General features: G+C 37.5%; 1 protein-coding gene across 1 annotated transcript in view; it reads left to right on the forward strand.

Moving 5' to 3' along the window:
* The window catches only part of SRBD1 (S1 RNA binding domain 1), a 230130-nt gene that overhangs the window by 17160 nt on the left and 186125 nt on the right, over positions 1-26845 (forward strand). Inside the window, exons 4-9 of the mRNA XM_008976238.5 lie at positions 276-662; positions 13990-14156; positions 17958-18075; positions 19756-19894; positions 25046-25142; positions 26428-26563. Of these exons, the coding sequence (XP_008974486.1) occupies positions 276-662; positions 13990-14156; positions 17958-18075; positions 19756-19894; positions 25046-25142; positions 26428-26563 (1044 nt within the window). The remainder of the gene's footprint in view (positions 1-275; positions 663-13989; positions 14157-17957; positions 18076-19755; positions 19895-25045; positions 25143-26427; positions 26564-26845) is intronic.

Genomic DNA, 26845 nt, shown 5'->3' on the forward strand with positions numbered 1-26845 from the left:
GATGCCTAGTGTTGCCCTTTTATAGCCACACCCACCTCCCCCCATCATCTCTGACCCTTGCCAACCTCTAATCTGTTCAGGAATGTTATATAAATGTATTCATATAGTATGTAACTTTGAGATTGGCTTTTTTTTCCCACTCAACATAATTTCCTTGAGATTCTTCCAAGTTATTGTGTGTATCAATAATTTGTTCACTTTTATTTGTGAGTAATAGTCCCAGGAAATTGCTTTTTATCTTCTAATTCTCATATGTTTTCTTTGTGGTTTGATAGAATAGCTCTGTGGCTATTGCTGATACTGCTTTGGAAGACAGAAAAAATAAATTGGATACTGTACAGACTCTGAAAACAGCCAAGACAAAACAGAAATGTGCAGCGCAGCCACATACAGTTCGAAGGACTAAAAAGCTGAAAGTTGATGAAGAAACCAGCAAAGCCAGCAACTTAGAGGGTGAGAGTAGTAGTTCAGAGACACCATCCACAAGCACTGTGTGGGGAGGTACATGCAAGAAGGAAGAGAATGATGATGACTTTACATTTGGTCAGTCCCCTTTAAAGAAAATCAAGACTGAAACATGTCCTCAGGGGCAGCCTGTCAAGTTTCCAGCAAATGCCAATAATATTAAAGAGGAGGTGGAAATGAATTGGGACATGGTACAGGTATGTGCAGCCTTTTTCTGTCACTTTAGTTGTTTTGAGTGCTTTCTTTTTGACTAGCATAGGGGTTGTACTGTCTAAGGGAAGGGCTGGGGGTTTTCAATTCTCTCTTCAGTTTTGCCAGTGATTTCTGGAGGCTTTCCTACTTGTGACTTTCTTGGGTACACTGTTTTGTGTTGTAGCTAATCATCAGTTCTTCAGCTAAGATGTGTGGCCTCTCTTGGCCTTTGCTATGGTGTTTTAGTGAACATAAACTATATAGACAGATTGTACCAACTGGTTGGGCCCCCACAGGTTCATTGTTAAGTTTTTGCTTTGAACTTGGACTGTATTTTCCTATAAAAGCAGTATAGGTGATTAGGTCACTGGCTGTTCATACATCTATTTAACCCTTAGTATAATGTTGTAATGTACTACAACAAGGCCTAGCGATTTTTGAAAGGAAATTCTGTAAGAATTCCAACTTGAGATGCCAGAATTATATGTCTTACTACAGGGGAAATCAGATTTCTCCCAGTTTTTTTGGCTGGCTTTGGGGACAGTATTAGAGACCCGAAGAGTAGCTAGTGAGCTTTTGTCTGTCCCAGCACATTCTGGGACCATTTTAGACTTAATTATGGTAGTGCCTCTCAGGGTAGATGGGGGTGACTTCCCTCCCTGTTATCTGTCCCATGTGATTCTATTGTGTACTCTTTCCCTTGCTATGATTGTGGCTGTAGAGCCGAGGGCCTCTGCTGGATCCTGATTCCACTTCTCAATCTGGGACTGCCTGTGTGTCACAAATGTCTTTGTACCCATGCTGCCTTTTCTATTACCTCTTAGTAAAATGTAATTTTTTTTTTTTTTGAGACGGTGTCTTGCTCTGTCGCCCAGGCTAGAATGCAGTGGTGCTCACTGTCAGCTCCACCTCCCGGGTTCATGCCATTCTCCTGCCTCAGCCTCCCGAGTAGCTGGGACTACAGGCACCTGCCACCACGCCCGGCTAATTTTTCGTATTTTTAGTAGAGACAGGGTTTCACCGTGTTAGCCAGGATGGTCTTGATCTGCCTGCCTCGTGATCTGCCCGCCTCGGCCTCCCAAAGTGCTGGGATTACAGGCATGAGCCACCACGCCTGGCCTGTCACTGGTAATTTTTAATCATGATTTTTCTTCTCTTTGGTGCACTAAGGAATAGAATGTTGCTTTACAGCTTTTCCTCTTACCTTGTTCCTGAATGAATAGTCCAAGGTATCTTGGAAAAACAGAGTATAATTAGGCTCCTTTCTGTGCCTTCTTTTTCTTTGTTCATTTATACCTAGAAGGCAGTGTTTTAAAGTGTGGTCCATGGACTACCTGCATCAGATTCACCCTGAAGCCTTTCTTAAAGTTCTTGGTTCCACACCAGGCCTACAGAGGCAGGTGGACATGTACCACTTCCCTTCTCTTTTCCTTTTCTAATGCTTTTTAAGCTTATTTCCGTTGTTGACATAGATCCACCTCTGGTAGTTGGCAGTGTGCAGGAGGAAGTTAAGAAGTTTTAGACTGTGAAGTCTCTGGTCTTTGAGACTTGGTAATAAGTTATTCATAGTTAAGAGCTACTTATTCTATGACTCTGCTTCCCACCCTCTGTTACAGGGAAAGAGATGTAGAAAATGGCCCTGCCTTAACCTTTTGTCTCTAGGTTACAAGTATATAAGCTCTTTATAATGAGCTTAAGTAGAAAAGAGTTTTTCACCAAGGACATAGGGACCTTTCAAAGAACAAAAGGGACAGAATGTGGTCAAGTCTCCCAAAGGACTTGAACCAGAAATTGGAAACTGTGAGGACTCAGAGAAGGTGCTGTTAGTTTTCTCTCTATCTGGTGTCTTATAATCACCAATTTCTGCTACTTCTCTGTTTGAGTTATTATTTTCTCAGCAGATAAGATTTTCTTGCTTCTTTACAGAGGATAGAAAATGACAGCTCCCTAGTTTATTTGCCATTAGTTTTATTAGTTACGTAGACTAACCAGTTGCTTCTGTATTCCAGTTCCACATTTTTTTTTTTTTTTTTGTGAGACAGAGTCTCACTCTGTCGCCCAGGCTGAAGTACAGTGGCGCGATCTTGGCTCACTGCAACCTCTGCCTCCCAGGTTCAAGCGATTCTCCTGCCTCAGCCTCCTGAGTAGCTGGAACCACAGGCATGTGCCACCACGCCTGGCTAATTTTTTGTATTTTTAGTAGAGACAGGGTTTCACCATGTTAGCCAGAATGGTCTCCGTCTTCTGACCTGGTGATCCGCCCACCTCTTTCTCCCAAAGTGCAGGGATTACAGGTGTAAGCCACTGCACTCAGCCTCCAGTTCCAAATTTTAAGAAGAAAGTCTGATTGGCTGAATTTGGGTCAGGTATCCATCTCTGGTCCAGTGCCTGGGGTGCTGAGGCCTCACTGTATTTTAGAAATATGGCTGCCAGGGCTGTGTGTGTGTGTGTGTGTGTGTGTGTGTGTGTGTTTTAGGGGTGTGGGTGTGGGTGTGTGTGTTAGGGTTGTGTGTGTGTGTGTGTGTTAGGGTTGTGGGGGGGTGTTCTCTGAGAAAAGGAGGGCATTTCTGGGCCAGAAGATGTCTACTTCAGGGTTCAGCTTTAGAATGTAAATTTATAAATCTAGGTGATGATTAGCCATTGTTGACAAATATTTACTTAGGTTTCTTTTACCATAATACCTTAAGGTGTTGGTTTACAGATCTTTAATTGACAAGGGATCATAATACTTACCATTTATTTATAGATGACTTGTTATGAGCTCGGCTCTGTACTAGGCACTGTACATTTGTTTAATACATTATCATGATGGATTAGTAGATGCAATGGGTTAACCATCAAAAAATCCTTTATGGATAGGAGTAGAATAGACAGAAAACAGTTTTGTTTGTTCAGAAAAACCATCTTAAAGTTAAAACTTGCTGAGAAATTACTGAGAATTGACTCAAAGTATTTGTAGAATTTAGTTTCTAGTTTGCATCATTTCTCTAATAGGTATAACTAAAGGTGATTTCAGAGCTTTGAGAGAAGAAAATTTGTTCTGCAATCCGTTAACCTGGACTTTTAATGTTTGGTTAGGAATGAATATCTGGGTTCACTAATGCGTTCTGTAACGTCACTAAAATAGCAGCTAAACAAAGCCTTTTGGAAAATACATTCCAAGAGAAAGGCAAGATTACTTGCTGAATAGAATGAGGAGGGACAAGTGTATGATGAGCAATAGGTGCCCAGCTGCCAGAAGGTGAGTGACAAAGGAAAAGTAAAGAAAGAAAAGTTTTATTTGTAAGCTAGTAGCAGTAATGTCCTTTGTTGTGTTGTGGGAATAGTGACTTGGAAGCAAGTTGTCTCATTTAAAGGCACAAGAACTATTTTATGGCCTTTTGCCCTCTTATAAAATATTTTGAAAATTATAGGCATACTAGATTTTCCTTTTAATTCCAAGCAATTTTTTTTCCTCTTCCTTTTTTGAAGTGAATTTTGACAGCTGAAAGGCTATTCTCTGAGAATCTGGGCACTCCTTGCCTGTGAATTGGGAAGTGGTTTTTGGGACGCTGCCACCTTTGCTGAGCAATCCGATGGCAATTATTAAGCTCAGCATTTTCCTGGTGGGTTTAGGGAAATTGCCTGGGAAACTATTACGTGTGAATTTTACATGTTTGGGTTCTTTTTATTTAACCAGTTGCAATTATCCTTCCTTAATTTTAACTTGAATTTTACAGACAATTATTGTGGTATATGTGGATTTCCTTTCCTATACTTTTAAAATTTCTCCGTAAACAGGAGAAACTTTGTCGGAGAGAAAGTAATTTTGTCTTAAAACTGTATTCCTGCTTGTAAACATGGTTGAGAACAGGGGTAGATGTTGGAAAAAGAGGGAACTGACAAGAATGAGAGTCAAGTAATACCAAGCCAGAAAATCAGAAAAGTCCTGAACATTTGGATAAGGATCAGACTCAACAAAATACTATATAGTATATAGAGGCAGAACTATATAGTCAACACTTGATTTAGTTTTAGGCTTGTCAAAACGACAAAATTACAAGTTTAGTTTAAAGATCTCTGTTGGGTTTATGATTCTAGAATCAAGCAACACTTCATTTCATAAAATAGGATAAGTGTTCTAATGAATTAAGCAGGGGAGATGGTTTTATAGATAGGACTAATGAAAGCAGAAACAACAGAAAGTGGATTGCTTTCCTTGTAAGGTGGAGAGAGGGAGACAGAAAAATAGAAAAATAACAGATAAAATGAAGTTACTTCAGTCTTTTTGTATAAGGATTAAAGTAGAGGGAACTTTATTATCATGCCTATTGAAGATTGAAACTGGCCTGTTTGATAAATTGGCTGTTATCATTCTTTAGATTTCTTGGAAAGTCAGATAACAACTTTGTTTTAGTTTGGTGACTAAAATTTTAGCCAGGATGAGTTCATTTTGATTTTTAGTCTATGGAACATAGGGTCTATCGGGGCGTACTGCAGGAGCTTCATCCAAAACAATGGCTTCCTATAATGTTTTAACAGACATTATACATGAATGTATTTTGTTTCTATTTCCTGATCCGGGGTTGGGGATCACCAGGTCTTTTGACAGAAGCAACCTACTCCTTTTCAGCCCTTTCTCCCAAACTGCAAATGTGTGATTGCGACCAGAAACTAGTTTTTGTTAAAGTTATTTTGCAGATATGTTTTGGATACCATGAACTATAAGAATTTGAAGAAGTGACCAGCTACAGACAATTTTTGGGAAAATTAAACTGCTCCAAAGGTGGTGGTTGTCCAGTTTCTTTCGGGAGTGGTGAGTGTAGGGGAGTTGAGCAGCCATGTGTAATATCTTAGTAAAGTTTGCTAAACAGGGAGAAAAGGCAAACAAAACCTTTTTTATTAGCTATTTTCCCTTTGTTGCAAGAGATTGTGTGGAATTTTGTGGAATTATGTGCGTGAAGAAAGCCATGGGATGACAAAATTGGGGAAAGAAGTGAGACAAAAAGTGGTCAACATTTCTGAGTTGTGTATCTCAGTGCAATTCTGTGTATAAAGGCGGAACCACTTATTAGGTTTAACCTATTTGTCCAGGAGAAATTAAATAAGAGAAATTGGTACTTTTTGTTAATATAATTTAGTTGGTAGTATTTATTATGGTCTTTTTAAAAAACAACCTTTTTTTGAAGTATAACATACAGAATATTGTACATAAATGTACAGCTCAGAGATGTTCAAAAGTGTAACCATGCGACAAGCTTCCAGAACATTACCAACATCTCAAAATCCCCCTTTATACTATTTTCCAATTCCTCCTTCTCTGTCATACAACCACTCTTCTGATTTCTAACAGCACTGGTTTTTCCTTTTGCAATCTGTAAGGAAACTTGTGTGTGTAGTAGAATAAGTGATACAGTGAAATAACTAGGTAAGGGTAAGGAGAACAGCAGAAATCAACAGCTTTTCAGAGGGGAGGTGGCCAGTCGCTGGTTTGGGAGTGATTTAGAATAGAAAATTCTCTCAATTTCACTCATTAGAGAGTCATTTAACTTAGATGTTCTTTTAAAATGCAGATGCTGCCTGGATGATTAAGGCTATAGTTTATTTGCTTGATGCCAAGATGTTTTCTTTTTAACTGAGGAAATAGCAATTTCCTTTTGGAGGAGTAAATCTCAGGACACTTTGGGAAAAAGCATTTTCTTGGAGGTTTTAGAGAGAGGGCATTTTAAGCCATCAGATCTCATGAGACTCATTATCCTGAGACCAGCATAGGGGAAACCGCCCCCCATAATTCATTGCTTCCACTTGGTTGTGCCCTTGACACATGAGGATTATGCCTGAGGAATCATCTTGCTTGGCATATAAATTGAATTTTTGAAGAGGTTATATAGCTTGTGGAATTTTGGGCAGTTTACTTTTTCGGCCCTCAGTTTTTGCATTTATAAAATGGGAACAATAAAGTACCTTTCTCATATAGTTTAAATGAGTTTATATTGACTGTGTAAGAGTGTTTGGAACATAATAGACTCTGTAGAGGAATTAGCCTAAAACAACAGTCAAAATAAGTACCTCTGTCTTAGAAGTACAAAAAATTCTCGAGAGTGCCTTTTTTCCCCTTTACTCTCATTACTATCTGCCAGTTAATTTTTAAAAAATATAAAAGTAATAAATGTGAATCGCTTATAAGTGAAAACTATGGTAGTTCTTTGCCCTACCCCTTCCCAACTCTAAGACTTGTTCTCTGTTTTTAGCTCTTTTAGTTGTTTCTTTGTTGTTTGCCTAATTTTTCTAAAACACACTTTATTAAACCCCCACCCCAGAGTTTCTGATTGAGTGGCTTTTGGGTGGGACCCAAGAATTTGCATTTTTAACAAGTTCTCAGATGATGCTTATGCTGCTGGTTTGGGGACCACACATTGTAAACCACTGCTGTAGTTCATAGATCTCATCAACTCTTGAAAAGGGGGTTGACTCAACAGGTGAGACCAAACAATGAGTGGATCCATTGTTGAATGGCTTTGTTACCAGTGGAAGGTATCCAAGTTACTGATGTCAAATCTGTAAGGGTCTGCAGCAACCTCAGTTTTTGCCTCCTCCTCCAAAGAATTCGACTGAGGGGCATAAGGCAAGAGAGACCAAGGCAAACTTCAGAGTAGGAGTGGAAGTTTGTTTAAAAGGCTTTAGAACAGGAAAGAAAGGAAAGGAAAGTATGCTCGGAAGAGACCCAAGCAGGCACTGAGGTCAAGTGTGGTGTTTAACTTTGATCCTAGGACTTTATAGGCCAGCCCCTTTCCCGTGATTCTTCCCTTAGAGTGGGCTGCCCGCATGTGCAGTGCCCTCCTTATGCTTGGGAGGTGAGTACGTGGTGTGTGTTTAGGAAGTTGTACATAGCCCATCTGAGGCTTTCTTTGCTTCTTTGGTGGTGTGTCCCTGTGTATTAGTCTGTTTTCATGCTGCTGACAAAGACATACCCAAGACTGGGAAGAAAAAGTGGTTTAATTGGACTTACAGTTCCACATGGCTGGGGAGGCCTCAGAATCATGGTGGGAGGCAAAAGGCACTTCTTACATGGCAGCAGCAAGAGAAAATGAGGAAGAAGCAAAAGTGGAAACCCCTGATAAACCCATCAGATCTGGTGAGACTTATTCACTATCACAAGAATAGCACAGGAGAGACTGGCCCCCATGATTCAATTACCTCCCCCTGGGTCCCTCCTACAACACGTGGGAATTCTGGGAGATACAATTCAAGTTGAGATTTGGGTGGGGACATAGCCAAACCATATCACACTGGAAGGTCATACTCCACCATTTTGTCTCTCAGTGTGCATGTCCGGGAAGTTGCTTCTCCCTGGTGTCTGCATTCAGTTAACCCTTTAGTGTAATAAGTATGGACCATCAGGAAATGGCCTCTTCCTGGGGCTGGCTGCCAATTTATCACTTTTAGAGAGGCAATGTGATAATTGCTGAACCATCACCCAACATTCCTAGTTGGGGAGGGGAGCTCTCCTGCCATGCTCATGCCTGTCTAACTACCTGTAACAGCTTCATATTGAGTATAGGATATCAAGTTCAAACTCTATAGAATTCACCATGTAGCCTCATCCACCTTTCCATTTCTCACCTGATCTTCACTCTCCTTGTACATGTAACTGTCCAATGGGTTCATTTTGCCCACTGCCTACACAGAGCCTATTTATCAAGACAAGGGAGTTGCAGTAGAGAAAGAGTAATTCACACAGACCCAGCTGTGTGGAAAACCAGAGTTTTAGTATTACTCAAATCAGTCTCCCTGAAAACTCGGGAATTGGAGTTTTTAAGATAATTTGGTAGGTAGGGGGCCAGTGAGTTAGGAGTGCTGATTGGTCAGGTCAGAGATGAAATCATAGGGAGTCAAAGCTGTCCTCTTCTGCTGAGTCAGTTCCTGGGTGGGGGCCATAAGACCAGATGAACTAGGTTATCAATCTGCATGTTGCCAGCTGATCCATGTAGTGCAGGGTCTGCAAAATATCTTCAGCACTGATCTTAGGTTTTACAATGGGAATGTTATCCCCAGGAGCAATTTGGGGATTTTTAAAATCCTGAAGCCTCCAGCTGCATGACTCCTGTATTTGTCCATTTTCACACTGCTATGAAGACATACCTGAGACTGGGTAATTTATAAAGGAAAGAGGGTTTTTTTTTTTGAGAGTTTCACTCTTGTTGCCCAGGCTGGAGTGCAGTGTTGCAATCTCGGCTCACTGCAACCTCTGCTTCCCGGGTTCAAGTGATTCCCCTGTCTCAGTCTCCCGAGTAGCTGGGATTACAGGCGCATACCACCATGCCCAGCTAATTTTTGTATTTTTAGTAGAGACGGAGTTTCATCATATTGGTTAGGCCAGTCTTGAACTCCTGACCTCAGGTTATCCGCACGCCTCGGCCTCCCAAAGTGCTGGGATTACAGGCATGAGCCACCGCACCTGGCCAGGGAAGAGGTTTAATTGACTTACAGTACAGCATGGCTGGGGAGACCTCAGGAGACTTACAATCATGGCGGAAGGGGAAGCAAACACATCCTTCTTCACATGGTGGCAGGGAAAAGTGCAAGTAGAGGAAATGCCAGACACTTACAAAACCATTGTATCTTGTAAGACTCACTCATTATCACAAGAACAGCATGGGGAAAACCACCCCTGTGATTCAGTTACCTCCACCAGGTTCTGCCCTTGACACGGGGATTATGGGGATTACAATTCAAGGTGAGATTTGGGTGGGGACACAGAGCCAAACCATATCAACTCCTGAACCATAATTTCTACTCTTCTGGCTAATTTGTTAGTCCTACAAAGGCAGTCTAGTCCCCAGGCAGGAAGGGGATTTGTTTTGCAAAAATGCTGTTATTGTCTTTGTTTCAAAGCTAAACTGTAAACTAAGTTCCTCCCAGAGTTAGTTCAGCCTACGCCTAGGAATGGACAAGGACAGCTTGGAGGTTAGGAACAAGATGGAATTGGTTAGGTCAGATCTCTTTTGCTGTAATAATTTTCTCAGTTATGATTTTTGCAAAGGCAGTTTTATATATTTCAGCATTACTGAACTTTTAGCGATTTAAAACATGTGCAGTGGTTTCTCATCAGAGGCTTTTGATGTTATTCTCTGTTCCTGGAATTCCTGCCTCCCCATTTAGCTGCCTGGAAATACCTTCATTCTCTTTTTGCTTTTCCATTGCTGCAGAATTCGATGTTTCCACCTTTCCTGTGGTCTTAAAACAATGTATATACACTTCTGTCAGAGTATGAACCATACTGTATGTTGACTATTTACAAGTCTGTCTGCTTTTGTTAGCTTGTTAGCTCCTTGAGAAGAGGCACTTGATTTTTTTTACATCTTGATTATCATTGGCTTAGTATGGTTATTGGCATATAATATGAGCTAAAATAAATGTTCAACTGAAACAATATAGAAAACATTTGGTGATTTGGAGTCCCCAGAATGAAGACTGCTTGTATGTGGTTTTGTTAGCCTTAATTTCAAGGATCAAATTTGCATAAGCAGCACTGTACACTCCCATAACATACATGATGCCATATGGATTTGTTAGGACCTAGTACCATCCAGTGTCTGGAGTCTTAGCTGTCTTAGGTTTCTTTTATTCAACAATAACTGAACTGTTGGGTAGTGGGAGCCCATGGATTTCTCTAACAATCACACAGTTCCAAAATGATGAGCATTCCTGTCGTTTCCACCTGTCATCTCTGTCTTTCAGAATCTTGCCTATCTTTCAAGGGTCAACCAAAATGCTATTCCTTCAGCAGGCCTCCCTTGGTTACCTCAGGGAGATCTTTTCTTTAAAAACATGGTGCCACTTATTGCCTGGCACATGCTGTTTTATTTTTACTTATTTGGATTAATATTTTATCTTCCCCTCTAGATTGCTAACTTCTTCATGAGTAGCCTCATGAAGGCCTCTCAAGAGGGAAGTGTGGTTGACCTTTACCTGTAGGTAGCTAAGAGTCATTGGAGCTTAAGTTCAAACAAAAGAAGAAAATAAGGGGCTTGATTATATTTGTATTTTAGAAATATCTGTAGTAATGCAGATGGGATGGGTGGGAGGCATAGACAACAATAAATACCTACTATGGGTTCAGATCAAAGATGCTATTAGTGGAAACAGAGCTTGAGGAGGGAGGGAATAGACATTTTATAAGTTCTGTTTGCCTCCTTGGTGACAGAGTAGATGGATGTGATAGAGAATATACAGTGATGCTTAGGCCATTGATTAGAATGCTTTTGATTACAATAAAAGAAAACTGTCTCAAACTAGTTTAAGCAATAAAGGAGATTTATTGACCTATGTAACAGGAAATTTTCGGTCAGATCACTGAAACAATCTACTATTCTCTTAGCACCACCATCCTCATAACAATAAAATGGCTACAACTTTGAATTTCTGCCTCTACAAACTGTATTTCTTCAGAGGAAGTTCCAGCCCAAATCTTAACTTTATGCTGATTGGGCTAATCTCTCTGGCCAGAGCAATGCAGCACTCAGGATGTTAATTCTGAAAACAGCTGGTTCCTTGAGCCTCATGCTGTGGAGCTGGAGTTAGGGTCAAGTGCTGTCAAGCCACATAGCTGCTATGTAATGGAGAGAGGTGGCCACAGTATTATGGGAGATAACCACAGTATCCCCTAAGGTTTCTGTGGTAGATGACATGATGTGGACTGGAACAGGAAACAGGAAAAGGTACAGGTTTGAGAGAGAAAATATAAATGAGTTGATTTTGTGAGGGTCAGGGAAGATAACAAGCAACAGGAGTATTTCTAAAGAGGGAGGAGCCTCATGAAAGCCTCTTAAGAGCAAAGTAACTGGCCTTGTTCTAGGAACTGAGAGAAGGCTATTGGGCTGGCATCTAATGATCTAGGGAAAGACTGGATAAGATGAGGTTGGAGAGAGGCTGCTTTCTTTTGGGTCATGGTAAGGAGTTTGGATTCCAAATGCAATGGGAAATCAGTGACAGGTCAACATCCAGTATACATTTTGAAAATAACATTCTTGTTGCTTTGTGTATACTGGAATAGATGAGACAGAGTGGATGCAGGGAGAACAGGTAAAAGCTATTTCATTAGTTCAGGCTAGAACTAGACTGGGGTGTGGGGCAGAAGAAATGAAGAACAGTGACAGTAAGGAAATATTTTGCAGTTCAAGTTGACTGGTTCTTAAGATGGATTGGATTTAAGAGTTGAAGGAGTTGGAAGAGTTAGACTCAGTTTTCTGGGTTGAATTGCCATTTGAATAGTATAATATGGGTAAAAGTAGGGGAGAAATAAGTTTGAGAAGAAGATAACTTTGGAAATGCGAGGTTTGAGATGCCCATTAGATTTCCAAGAGAATGTGTCAAAATAGTTAGCTAAATGAGTCTGGAGCTCATGTGAAAGAGAGTCAGGGATAGAAATGTGAAATTGGCTTTCTTATCAGAATTGGCATTAATCCATCAGAATGGGTGATAAGATGTAGACCTCAGGATTTAATATGCCCCGAGAATGAGATATCCTCTGTAGTCTCTGGAGTTTAGCCATTTATTTCATATGTAGTCTTGAAATTCAGTCTGTTATGTATCTGGACTTGATTTTGATAATCAGTTGATTACGATAATTCTTTAATAAATTTTCCCTGTTTTTTACCCCAGTTTCTGTCAGATCTTGGGCATTCAGGGTTGAAATAATAATAAAACGTACTCCTTTTGTTCTTTACTTTGAAAGAGCTGCTTAGGGTTTGGGAAGCTACTAAAATTGGATTTTAGTCTTTCTCTTTTCCGGGCTGACTTTTGTAAACTTTTCTGTTTAACTGTACATTTTGCTAAAACCTGTAGACTTAAAAATAATTAAATATTTAAATAATTAATAAATCATCTTTTAATATTATTGTAAATATTAGTATTTTAATATTATAATTAACATCAATTTTAATATGTATTTAAAATAATTTCAAATATCTTAATATTTATAATATTTTAAAATAATTAAATATTTAACAATTTTTAAATATTTTAATATTTATAATTTAAAGTAATTAAATATTTAAAATAATTTTAAATATTTTAATAATTATAATATTTTAAAATAATTAAATATTTAAAAAATTTAAATATTTTAATATTTATAATTTAAAGTAATTAAATATTTAAAATAATTTTAAATATTTTAATATTTATAATTTAAAATAATTAAATATTTAAAATACCAATGATTTTAAATAAATAATATTTTAAAACATATATTTTAAAAAATAATTAATTGCCTGTTGCAGTGGTTCATGCCAGTAATCCCAGCACTTTTGGAGGCTGAGACGGGAGGATTGCTTGAGCCCAGGTATTTGAGACCAGCTTGGGCAACATAGTAAGACCTCATTTCCACTAATAAAAAAAAAAAAAATTAGCCAGGTGTGATGGCGTGGCCTGTAGTCCCAGCTATTTGGAGGCTGAGGCTGGAGGATCACTTGAGCCTGCGAGTTCAAGGTTGCATTGAATCACAGTTGTGCCACTGCACTCCAGCCTGGGTGAAAGAGTGAGACACTGTCTCAAAAAAATAAAAAAATTAAAAAAATTAAAAAGTAATTAATTAGCTTGAAGATGTTGTATTAGTGCATGATACAAAATTCAAAAGATATAGAAGGGTCTTCCAACTCTAACCCTCACCCAACCAATTACCTTTTTATTTCCAGATCTTGTGAATCATTTCATATTAGTTCATATAGAGCTGCCTCAGATTCTTAAATGCTTGCATGGTATTTAGTATGGGCATAACATATTTTCCAGTTCCTCCATTGTAAACTTAGGTTTTTGCTCACCTTTACTCTGCTAGGAACAGTTCTTCAAAAAAAAATTATTATAAATAATATTTTCTAGAGGCATGTATATGTTATGATAAATTTCCAGTAGTAGAATTGCTGCTGGGCCAAAGTTTATTTATGCATTGTAAATTTTCATAGATATTGCCAAATTGCTCACTAGCAATGACTAAAAATGGCTTTCCTTTGCTCTCATGCTGACAAAGTGAGTTACCACCTCCTTGTTTTGCTACCAATATGAGAGATGAAAAGTATATCATTGCATCATTAAAAAGTGCCCTCCTTGAACACTGGAATTTGAATGATGCAGTGGTTTGGATTAGATTTTATTGAATTTGTGAAATGGCTATTTTACCATTATGATTGTCAATGGATACATGTATTTTATATGGCTTTCTTTTTTTAAAAAACTATAGCAAGTAGTTTCTAAGTCACTGGAGAACATTATTTGATACTATGTTTTAAATTATACATGATATAGATGTTTAATTTTCAGCATTTTAAATCACTAAGTATCTTTAATTTGCAGGTTTTATCTGAAAGAACTAATATTGAACCTTGGGTTTGTGCCAACATCATTCGTCTCTTTAATGATGATAACACAATTCCCTTCATTATACGTTATAGAAAAGAGCTCATTAATAACCTTGATGCTGATTCCTTGAGAGAAGTTCAGCAAACCCTAGAAGAGCTACGGTAAGAAACCTAAAAAAGAATAAGCCTAGTGTAAGGGGAAAAGGCCAATGAGGAACAGTGAGAAAGTGAATGACGGTATATTTGACAATTTCAACATTTTGTTTCCTTGAATTATTGTAATGTGGATATAGTCCTCTTTATTTAGCGGGTGTATGGAGTCCCTCTGCTGGTGTGTTTATGCATAGCTTGAGCATGTATTAGCAAAAAGGTCATTTGCAGTAAAAGTGTGTGCCTCGGAGTTTGACTGTCATCTTCTTTCATAGAAAAGGTTGGGCATAATGGCAAAATTAGGACTGCCAGCAGGAAACTCAGAAAGTACATTTTATTCTAACTCTTTTAACCACTCACATAAATCTGTCCTTTTAATTTCATAAAGTTCCTAAGTGGAGAGTTCTTTGGCAGTATAGAGTTTGGTAGGAAATATGTATATTTCCTTTTCCCATCTTTTTTTTTTTTTCGGAGACAGAGTCTTGCTCTGTCGCCTGGGCTGAAGTGCAGTGGTGCAATCTCAGCTCACTACAATCTCTGTATCCCAGGCTCAGGCGACTCTCCTGCCTCAGCCTCCCGAGTAGCTGAGATTACAGGAATGCGCCACCACGCCCCACTAATTTTGTATTTTTAGTAGAGACGGGGTTTTGCCATGTTGGCCAGGCTGATTTTGAACTCTTGGCCTTAAGTGATCCACCCGCCTTGGACTCCCAAAGTGCTGAGATGATAGGCTTGAGCCACCATGCCCAGCCTTTTTCCCATACTTTTAATGGTTATGGTAATTTAACAATAGTGGATTGTAAGTTTTGTATGGTTACAGAATGGAAAGTACCTTTTTAAAAAAATTATGCCCCTGGACTCACTGTTAATAACTGAGAAACATGTGTACAAAGACTACAAGACTGACCATATTATTCGATAGGGTTTATTAAAACACTTCACTGCTTATGCATTTATTGCATGTCTCCCATGGGCACTGTGTTAATATGTACATTCTTCAAGTGTACAAAAAAGATCTGATTAAAATTGGATTATCATTCTACTATGAAGCCATTTTAAAAGTATTAAGGGTAATTTTTATAACAAGCTTGACAAGCTTTCCGTTATTTTGGGGGAACTTGCATCTCACTTTTCTACCTCTTTTGTTGACGTTCTTTTAGTGTCAGGAGAATTAAAGTGCTAATATGTGGAAAGTTATACTTCATTGAGAGGCAGAATCAATTTGCCAATGTAAAAATATAAATGACTAAATCAAATAGTCTCAGATGCAAATCTTCCAGAGCCAGGCTAGGATAATCAAGCACGGGGAATAAGAATTGGAGATTACAAACCCTGTCTAAGAGGGGCAACCCCTGCTCGTCTCCAGTAGATTACTGTCATGCAGGGTTGTCTGCCCAGTTTGCTGGTTCTTCCTGTTTCTGAAAAGAAGCTGGTAATTTGAGTTTTTACGTAAGAAATTTCTAGGCCAAACAAAACCACTCTTGACCACACCTAGAAGGCCAGCAGTTTGCAAATTCTGAAGTAAGCTTTCTGTTTGGTTGAAGACAAGGTAATTAAGAAAGTCTGAGGGTTTTGGATCTGAAATTGGAGAAAGCCTCACAAGGAAGAAAAGCTTGCTTAAAAAATTAAAGGGTAGTCTAACAATATTTGGTTGTATGGGAGACAAATAGGAGCTGTATATCAAGAATATTATTATTTTCTTTTTCTTTAAAAAACCCTTCTATTGCAAAAGAATTCCATTCTCTGGGTTTCTATGAATAGGGGAATACATTGAATATTAGTAGAGGAGTGAATATTCCTTGAAGTAAGTGGGGGCATTGACTGGAACTTAAGAGATCTTTTTCTATAATACAGAGATTTCTTTCTGGTAATGAGATATGATCTTTATTTTTTCTTGAGCTCAGCATTTTCTATAACTAGAGCATTGATTTTCAATTTGTTAATTGCTACCCCTACATGAGAAGTAAAACCAATTTAATAAGTCATACCACTTAAAAAATGAAATAGTGAATAGAAAATATAAGAGTACATTTATGTGGTAAAGGCAAATATTGTTTCATGAAATGTTTCAATTATGTAGCATGTATATGTATGTATACTGGGTTGCAACGTAAAACATTTTTAAATTCACTGTTGAAAAGTGAATTAAAGAGTATAATTCTGGATATTAAGAAAACTTTTCTGTATTTTTCTCTAAAGATAATTCTCTTCTTCCTTATATGCAGGCTAATAGGACAAAAGGAATTGGCTTTTTGTTAAAATGACCTGGTAGGCTTTAGCCCTTGAAAACAGTCTTGGGCTACCATGACTATAGAAGACATACAGGTTGTAATCTAAGTACTGCATATTCTTCTTTTTAATTTATATTCTTCTCTTTAATTTATAGTCTTCTGCCTTTAGTTTTTTTTTAAATTTACAAGTAGATTTAATTTTCTTTTCCATCGATCATTTTGAATAAATCATATTATCATCTCTAACTTTTGCCCATCATTTTAGCAATACCATTATTAGGCAGATTCTGTAAATAGGAGGTAATACGATAGGATGAGAAGCATTAACTGTAACAACAGGCTTGTATATTCACAGTGAAAACCTGTTGTAAAGTGGGGGAACTACTGTGCCCACCCTTCCTTTTGTCGTTAGTTTTTTAGTGATCCCTGTAAATTGATTCCTGGAATCAGCTTTTCTACATGGAATCCTGGTTCTTTTTAGTGGGGAATGGTATTTGGAAACCAATTATGGGTGCTAGGTGTGCCCATCCTGAGCAGTGATACTCCAGTAGCAATGAGCATATCTAGTACCTATACCTTGGCTTTTAAGTATCATTCTTCTGATTCCAGGGCTGGGGCAGGGAAACTAGAAGATAAGCCTGAAATATCATATGCCAGAGAGTAAGGAAGTGCTCGCAGAATGACAGATACATGTCAAAAGGACACAGAAGCTAGCTTGAAGGGGTTACTTCTGGCCAAATCTGGAACAATTTGAACATTAAGATAAATGATAGCAATGGATTGTAGCACTAAGTAAAATAAAAAACCATTAAATCTATAGTGATATAAATAAATCAGTGAATAAATTCAAAGTTTAATGAGGAATGGGATAATTATATAGTCTCAAAGTACCTCTCCACAAAATACTTAAAATTACAAGAGGAATAAAGAGTACCTGTGTCTTGGAGAAACCCACAGATACTACCTTAATCAAATGATCAAAGTTAATTAGTAATGAGACAAATCAAAATCATTTGCCACCTAATAACGTGTAGTAAGAACACAGTATGACTTCTATGATATTTCTGCCAAAGATGCTCCGTCGGTATTTAATTGTGAGGAAACATCAGAGAAACCCAAGCTGCAGGACATTCTACAAAATAACTGTCCAGTAGCGTTCAAAAACATCAAGGCCTTATCAAGGAGAAGAAAATCAAGGAGAGACTGAAATATTGTTTTAGCTTGAAGGAGACTGTAGTTGCATGCCAACTACATGTAACCCATAATTCTTAACTGAATCCACTATAAAGGATATTATTGGGACAGTTGGTAAAACCTGAATGAGGTCTGCATTAGATGGTAGTAATATATTAGTGTTAATTATCTGATAATGATGGTTATTTTGTGGTTATGTAGAAGATTTGTATTTGTAGGAAATCACACTAAAGTGTTGGAGTGCAGGGATGTTAACTTATTCTCAAACAGTTCAGAGACAATAAAGTTCCTTTTACTTTACCTGCAACTTTTCTGTAAGTTTGAGGTAGCTTTGAAAAGAAAGTTTTGACATACAGTTTTGGTATATTACAAAAGTTTCTCTTTTCAGGGCTGTTGCAAAGAAAGTTCATAGTACAATCCAGAAAATTAAGAAGGAAGGGAAGATGTCTGAGTGCTTGTTAAAAGCCATGCTGAATTGTAAAACTTTTGAAGAACTAGAACACGTGGTAAGGAATCCTTTTTATCTTTTAACGTAATACCTGAATATATTGCAATTTGGGTCTTCTTATGATTAAAGAACACCAAGAAATAAAAAGCTAACGTCATTAGCCACCATTATTTAATGCAACAAAATATTTATTCTTTATTCAATAAATATTTATAGAGTGTTTTTTTTGTGCTAGGCACTTGGGTTTACAAAGATGAATAAATACATAGTCTTTGTCTCAAGGAATTTCCAGTCAAGTAGGGAAGGACAGTAGATTATACAAACGCGAAGCTTATCAGAGAGGGCTGAACTAGAGATCCAGATGTGGATGTCTTCAGCCTGTAGTTGGTATGTGAAACCATGAGAATGGAAGAACTCACTCAAGAAGTGTTTGTTAGCAGGTCAGGATTGACCACTGGAGGTTACCACCTTTTGAAGTGTGGATGGAGGATGTGAGAGCATAAGGAGGTAGGAAAAAAATAGAGAAGTATGAGGAGAATCAGGAGATGATGGTGCCCTGGAACAGCAGGGAAGAGAGTTTTAGATGGAGGTCATGATCAGCAGTTATGTGTAGCAGAGAAGTTTGGCAGAATGAAGCCTGAAAAAAATATATATATTTGGTAATTAGGAGATCATCATGGATTTTTGTGATATCATTTCCTGCAAGGTATGTGAGAAGAGAAGCCAGATGATGGTGGGTTGGAGAGTGAGTGGATTAAGAAGTAGAAGAATTGGCTGGGCGCGGTGGCTCACGCCTGTAATCCCAGCACTTTGGGAGGCCGAGGTGGGCTGATCACGATGTCAGGAATTCAAGACCAGCCTGGCCAAGATGGTGAAACCCCGTCTCTACTAAAAATACAAAAATTAGCTGGGCGTGGTGGCGGGTGCCTGTAATCCCAGCTACTCAGGAGGCTGAGGCAGAGAATTGCTTGAACCCGGGAGTCGGAGGTTGCAGTGAGCTAAGATCGCGCCACTGCACTCCAGCCTAGGCTACAGGGCAAGACTCCATCTCAAAAAAAAAAAAAAAAAAAAAAAGAAGTAGAAGAATTGACCGGCCAGGTGCGGTGGCTCATGCCTGTAATCCCAGCACTTTGGGAGGCCGAGGCGGGCAGATCACGAGACCAAGAGATCGAGATCACCCTGGCCAACATGGTGAAACCCTGTCTCTACTAAAAATGCAAAAAAAAAAAAAAAAAAAAAAATAGCTGGACGTAGTGGTACGCTCCTGTAGTCCCAGCTACCTGGGAGACTGAGTCAAGAGAATCACTTAAACCTGGGAGGCAGAGCTTGCAGTGAGCCGAGATCGCGCCACTGCACTCAGGCCTGGGCGAAAGAGCGAGACTCCATCTCAAAAAAAAGAATAAAACAAAAAAACAAAGAAGTAGAATTATGTGTAGAACACTTTTAAAGGAGCTTGCTTGAGTTGAGGACTTTGCAGTCCAAGCAATGAGTTTTTAAGATGAGTGAAACCAAGCAACTAATTTAGCATATAGAAAAATATAAAGAATAAGATAAAGCACATACCATCTTCATACAGTAAAGCATTTTCAAATTAGTTTTAATTCATCTCTGAAGGAAGAGGAAAAGATTGAGAAAAGGATTTCTTTAGCATTCTCAGCATGTCCTCTAATTTTGTATCCTAGTTTTAACTTTTGTTTTTTTAAAACTGAATCATATGTTTTCTGTCTTTATTTTCTAGTCTGCTCCATATAAAACTGGGAGCAAAGGGACTAAAGCCCAGAGAGCAAGACAGTTGGGCTTAGAAGGAGCAGCCAGGGCACTGCTTGAGAAACCAGGGGAGCTCAGTCTGCTATCATACATTAGGCCTGACGTTAAAGGTACTGGCTTTATTTACAGAGATCAACTTTGTTTCTTTTTTTTTTTTTAAATTTAAAAACGTATGTTAAAAAACTGTTTTGTTAAGTACTGATTATACAAAAGAATATTACAGCGTATGTAGAATAATTGAAATAAATCCTGACATACCTATCAAGTAGCCATTCAGCTTTTCTCTTTTGATGAAGTGCCTGTTCTAGTCTTTTGCCCGTTTTTCTATTGTATTGTTTTTCTTTTTAAAATGATTATTTTAAAATAATTTTTGTCATTTATATGTGTTGCAAATCTTTTTTCCCAGTTTGTAACTTGTCTTTTCACTTTCTTTATGGCATCCCTTGATAAATAGGTATTAGTTGAGTTTTATTATAGTTAATCATCTTTTAAGATAATAGCTGTATTTTCTTTTTAAAGAAATTCCTTCATATCCCAAGTTTATAAAGATTCTCCTGTATTGTCTGATACAGCTTTTATTTCTGAAAATTTGTTTACTTGTAAAAGTCATAAATACTCTTTAAAAATGTCAACAGTTTTGACATCCAGGAAGTGTAAAGTGAAGCTCCACTCTCACACTTCTACTGTAGAAGTAAAGTGTATTTTTCTGAAATTTCCCTCCAAGTGTATCTTCCTGTTTTGTGTGTGTGCATGCACAACAGAGAATAAGAGAGGGAAGAAGTAAGGGAGACATATTTCTAAGAAAAACTCAAGGGAAATGACAGTTGATAAATGTCAAGATGCATTGGTTTTATTGTAAAAATGAGTCTTAGAGTAAAAACTTTGGTTAAGAGTGGCTTTTTCTCAGGAATTCGCTGTTAGGATTGAGTGGGGAAATTGATGTTCTGGCGGTCTCTACTCTCAAAAAATTATTTTTTTAATATTAAAAAATTATATAGTTAACATGTGCAACATGATGTTTTGATATACATATATTAATACATAGTGAAGTGAGTACTATAGTCAAACTATTCTATACATGATAATCAAGCAAATTAACATATTCATCATCTCACATAGTTACCTTCTTTTGTGTTAAGAGCACCTAAAATCTGTCTTAGCAAATTCACAGTATACATTACGATATTATTAACTGTAGCCCCCGTGCTGTATGTTAGAACTCTAGTCTTTTTCAGCCTATGTAGCTACAACTTTGTACCCTTTGACCTACGTCTTTCCACCCCGCCCCCACCTCCAGTTTCTTTTGTCCTTCTGTGGATCCCATAGGCTGGGACATGTAAATGTCTGTAGTGGGCAGTCTCTGATAACAAAATCCACAGTATGTACTAACCTGTAGAAAATTATAGCATACCATAGCCTGTTTTTATTTTAAATAACCCAGCAAATGTGAATTTGTGATTTAAAAAACTGAGTGGGTGTGTCTGTAAAATCCAAATATCTGTTCATATCCAAACACACTTAATCTTAATGTTTGGAGAAGGGCAATAATGAAAAAGTAAAATAGGATTATGTGAATTTAGAGATGGGTTGAAATGAGTAAAATTCAAGTTTGTTTAATTTTTAATGTGTATTTATAGTTAGATTTCCAAATGGTTGCAACACTTAATATTTTAATAATAGCTAAGACTATAGCTAAGCATTAAGGTTAACCACAGTGGGAAACTGTCTGTGCCCAGTCATCATATGTTTTATTAAAATGGAATGTTGAAACTTTCAGAATGTTAGATGCACGAAGGCTTATCGACTGCTTCTATTTTTATTTTTCTCCTTGTGGTTGATTTTCTTTCCTTCTACTTCTCACTACCTTTGGTACCAAGGTCTCTTGAGTTCTCTCATACACTGAGTTCCTACTGGGTAGGTTTTTGATAACCATATCTCTTTGGATTGTCCTACATGGTGATACTGCTGGAATATATGACAATGGACACTTGGTGATACTTCTTATAATGTGGATAGTTCAGGGTCTAGCACAGTTACAGTAGTACTGTACTAGCAGACGTGTGAGGACTTTTGTTTGCTTTACTCCCTCTTTCTTTTACCCTGATCAAAAATGTAGAATTATTATTAGTAAGTCTATATAAGCTAGGTACTGCTTTTTTTTTAAGTTTGATAGGAATGTTTTCTCTTTCTCTTTGTCTCCTCCTCCTTTATGTTACACACAATCATGATCATCCTTAATTTTACTTGTTTTTCGAAAGAAGTTTCATAATTCCTATCATTCCTGAAGGAAATATTTAAGAAACCAGATAGTTCAGTTTTTTTTTCCCCAGTAGAAGACACTTCTTGCTTGCTTGCCACAGACCAGTAAGCATTTGGTCTGAATCATAAAGCTATACTGTGCCACAAATGGACTATGTCCTGGGAGATCCAAAATACTACTTTCGTGTCCAAGAGGAAGTTCTGTCATACATAAGAAGAGGTAGCTTAAGTGCGGAGAAAGTGAAAAGAAATGTTGGCCTTTCGGTTTTTGTTTACAGGTGTGGAGGTTTGAAGATTCTATAGCTGGAAAGATTTCATTGTAAGGCAAAGGATATGATTTTCTGGTTCTGTGTACCATATTTCCTCCTGATTTAACTGAGGTGCTAAACTTTTGGAACATCTGTTATCTTGGCTGTATTAAACCCACAAGATCTATTCCCTTTGATTGGGAAAGGAGCTTTTTCAAAACACAGAAGACTTTCCTTTTAAATTATTTTTCTCCCTGGTTGGACTGAGAAGGGGAATGTAATTTGAAAGAGTGTCCCAAATGATTCTGATAATTTCTGTCTCCCATTGAGAACCACTGCTCTAGAAGTAGCTCAAGGCATTTCCCTAGTGGCAGTTTTTTAAAGTTGAATGAGTATCAGAATTATCTGGGACACTCCGTGAAGTATTTCAGTTCCACAGTCTAGCCATTCATAGTTTTAACAAGTACCTTGTATGATTTTATTTTTGGGTCCTTGGACTACACTTTACAACATTTCTCTAGAGCTCTAGCACAATTTTAATTAGATTCATTAATTACATAAAGTTTCAAATTATATTCCCCTCTTACGATGGGGGATTTTCAAAGGCCCTTTCTTATTGCAAAGTCTATAATTTCTTCTGTCCTCTGCTTCCATTAATGGTTCTCCCTGTAGGTTCCATCTTTACTATTGACTTATCACCCTGGTGTTGTCATTAAACTTCATGTGATGATGCTCTGGGATACTTGGAACTCCAGGAATTAGTTCTTGTGAATGGTTTTCCTAGATGAAGACTGAGAGAGCTAACAGAAGAGCAAATGTTTATTGAGTGCTCTATGTGTTATAGCTGTTTTAAGTCCATTAGATATACAGTCTTCCATCTTGTAAAGGTAATTTGTTACTGAAAATTCCCTCATAGGAACGTTTTCTTAAAATGTAAATAGAATTCCTATTAGTTTCATTAGCCACATTTCTTTCTTTAAATTTCTTTAAAATGTAATTGACCGTTGCATAATACAGAGATTAGGGGAACAACCCCCACCCCCCCCGACTCCCTCTTCAAAGTTGAAAATTTAGGTATAACTTTTGACTTTATAAAAACTTAATTGTTAATAGCCCACTGTTGACCTGAAGCCTTACTGATGACATAAAGCTGATTAACACACATTTTGTGTGTTATATGTGTTATATACCGTATTCTTACAATAAGGTAAGCTAGAAAAAAGAAAATGTTATTAAGAAATTTGTAAGGAAAAAATATATTTACTGTTTATTAAATGGAAGTGGATTATCATAAAGGTCTTCGTCCTCATCATCACATTGAATAGGCTAACGAGAAAAAGGAGAAGGAGGAGGAGGAGGAGTTGTTTCTGTCTCAGGAATAGCAAAAGCAGAAGTGGTGGAGGAGGTGGAAGGGGTGACGAGAGGCAGGCACCCTTGTTCCAACTTTTATTGTAATTAATCCATGTAGAAGTGCAGACCGGTGCAGTGGCTCACGCCTGTAATCCCAACACTTTGGGAGGCTGAGGGGGGCAGATCACTTGAGGTCACGAGTTCGAGACCAGCCTGGCCAACACAGTGAAACCCCATCTCTACTAAAAGTACAAAAATTAGCTGGGTGTGGTGGTGTGTGCCTGTAATCCCTGTTACTTGGGAGGCTGAGGCAGGAGAATCACTTGAACCCAGGAGGCAGAGGTTGCAGTGAGCCAAGATCGCACCACTGCACTCCAACCTGGAAGACAGTGAGACTCCATCTCAAAAAAAGAAAAAGAAGTGGACCTGTACCCATGTTGTTTAAAGGTCAGCTGTAAACATAATTACTTCAGTAGGTAACATAGCTATCCTAACACAACCAAACTAGATATTTTCTATTTATTAATTATGCCATAACAAATATCTTCCTGTCCTCTTTGGCTTTTGTACCTTATTACTTATTAAAACTTTACTTACAGGAAAATATACATATGATATGCAGTGCTTGTGGAATTCAGGTTTAGTGCAAAAAACGTTTCATGCAAATAGAATGATAAAGACAAAAGAAATGAAACAAAGCAGTGCAAATGATCTCTCTCAGTGTAAGCTGATGTCAGAAAGACCTTGATTTACAAGATTCATTGCTATAAATTAGCAAATTAGAAATGCTTAAAGAGAACTTAATGCTCATCTGTAGACAATTTAACTGTGAAGAGGAACAACTGCATGAAAACTCTTGTTTTGTGCTTTTGAGATTTGTGAAATTCAAATGGGTCGTTGAAAATGTGAAAAAATGCCCCATAATCCAAAATAGAAATTGCTTCTAAAGGATAATTTTTTAAACAAATCGAGTAGTGTCCCTTGGGTTTTGACTCTATTAATATATATTTCCCATAACATCTTTAATATTTGTAATCACTTCATAAAGGAGGTACTGTTATGATTCCATTTTTATAGGAAACTGAGGTACAGAGGAGTCAAGTAGGTTGCCCAGTGTCTCACAACTGGCAAATGGTAGAACCAGGATTCGACAAGGCAGCTGGCTCCAGAGATGCATTTTTACCACTGGGCAGTATATTATGTATTATGTCTGTATTATTGCGTTTGGAGACTTGTTTTTGTTACAAAGGGAAGCTAGTATACTGCTGCAATATCTTTCTGTCTTAAGACTGTCAACTTAAGGTTTTATTTTGACTGGAATTAATTTACTGTGATTTAGTTACAGTATTTAAAACCAATCTTATACTTTTTGTTTTTGTTTTCCTTTTTACCCTTCTCCTAAAGGGCTTTCAACGCTTCAGGATATTGAAATAGGAGTGCAGCATATTTTAGCAGATATGATTGCTAAAGACAAAGACACGCTTGACTTCATTCGGAACTTGTGAGTATCTCTTTTATGGAGTTTTCTGCTTTATGGACTCATGCTGTTAAGGGTCACACGGTTAGTGCTAATACCAATGTTCATTAAAAACTTTGTTTTCAGACTTTTTTTTTAAAGTAGCAGAACTCTTTGTTCAAACAACAGACCCCAAATATATAAAACAGATAAAAGTAAAGTTGTTTTAATTGAATTCTGGACAGGGAGCCTGGAACTCTGCCTACTCACCCTCCTTACACTGAGGCATCTCGGTGGAGGGGCCTGATGAGTTTAAAAACCATTGCCTTACACAATATATACGAAGAGAGATTCATGTCCTTTAGAGTGGCCTTGCTTTTTAAACATGTTGATTGTGATGTATGCTTATTTTATAGTATCTCGTTTCTGGTGTTTACCAGTGATTGGCTTTACTTGAGAATATGTAATATCAGATATGAATAAAAGTACTGACCTCCAAATGATTTTTAGCTGTTGAGGAGAGCAGCTTATCTATGGCATCACAGTCCCAATTTATCAGACATTAAAGATCTTTGACCTAGAGCCTTCTTGGGCTTATGGATTTTATGCATCATTAAAAAAACACATTAATTAAAAACCCTATTTTTATATTATTTTGTTCTTTTTCTGCTGTGTCTCAGAAGACAGGTTTCTGCTAGAGGTTTGTTCTTCCTCTCTCTCCCTCCACATATCTAGCTGTTTGAGCTGTGCAGAGGAGAGGAAAGGAGGAGATGACCTAGTTGACTACTGTTGCTAGAAAGAACTTTTGTATTTTCTCAGTGGCTCCAGCAGGAATGAGTTGAAGCAAAATAATTGCTCAGGTTTTAAAATGTGTTTTTATAAGTAATTATGCCACTTAAATTTGGTTCAGTATTATAAATTGTTATTGGAAGCTGTCCTGACACATCCTTTTGTTTCTCTTTTTTTAAGTTTTTAATTGACTGTGACTGTCTTAGTGATTAGAAAAGTCTGATATTTAGATCAGAGCTATTGGTTTGATTTCTATAGATAGTTTTGATCTTTTGCATAATTGCAGATGGTTTCTGAATTCATTTAGGCATTTTATGGGGAGATTGAGTAGATATATAAATAGATCTGGAGGACTATGCTAGTATGAATAGGCAAAGAGTCCTTTTGATGGGGTAGTAATATCGATTTCATAGCTGGGCATCATTAAAAAAACTCACTTGGTAATGGCTTAACTTTTTTTGCTATCCTTATTTCTATGTATTCTTTACTAAAGCACAAATTAATAACTGCTTGTTTTTTGAACACTTGTGTATCTGAACAGGTGCCAGAAGAGACATGTTTGTATCCAGTCATCTCTGGCAAAAGTATCCTCAAAAAAGGTAAATGAGAAAGATGTTGATAAGTTTCTGCTCTACCAGCATTTTTCCTGCAACATAAGAAACATTCACCATCATCAGGTAAATAAAGAAATTGCATGTGCATGCTGATATAGTAATAATGATAATATTTTGGATTTGCCTGCTACTTTACTAAGAATTTAAATAATTTTATGTCAACTGTTTTCTTTTTTCTTTATATAAATTCTTATAATATTGTCATATCCTTGCCGCTTCACAAATTGGGAAGTAATGACCCGGAGAAGTTAATAAGTGACACTAAGAATTATTAGCAGTGCTGACAATATAACATTTTAGGTATCTTGACTTTTTGGCTGGTGATCTTTTTGTTAGACTCTGCTT

This window comes from Pan paniscus, chromosome 12, assembly GCF_029289425.2.
Source record: "Pan paniscus chromosome 12, NHGRI_mPanPan1-v2.0_pri, whole genome shotgun sequence".
Lineage (NCBI taxonomy): Eukaryota > Metazoa > Chordata > Mammalia > Primates > Hominidae > Pan > Pan paniscus.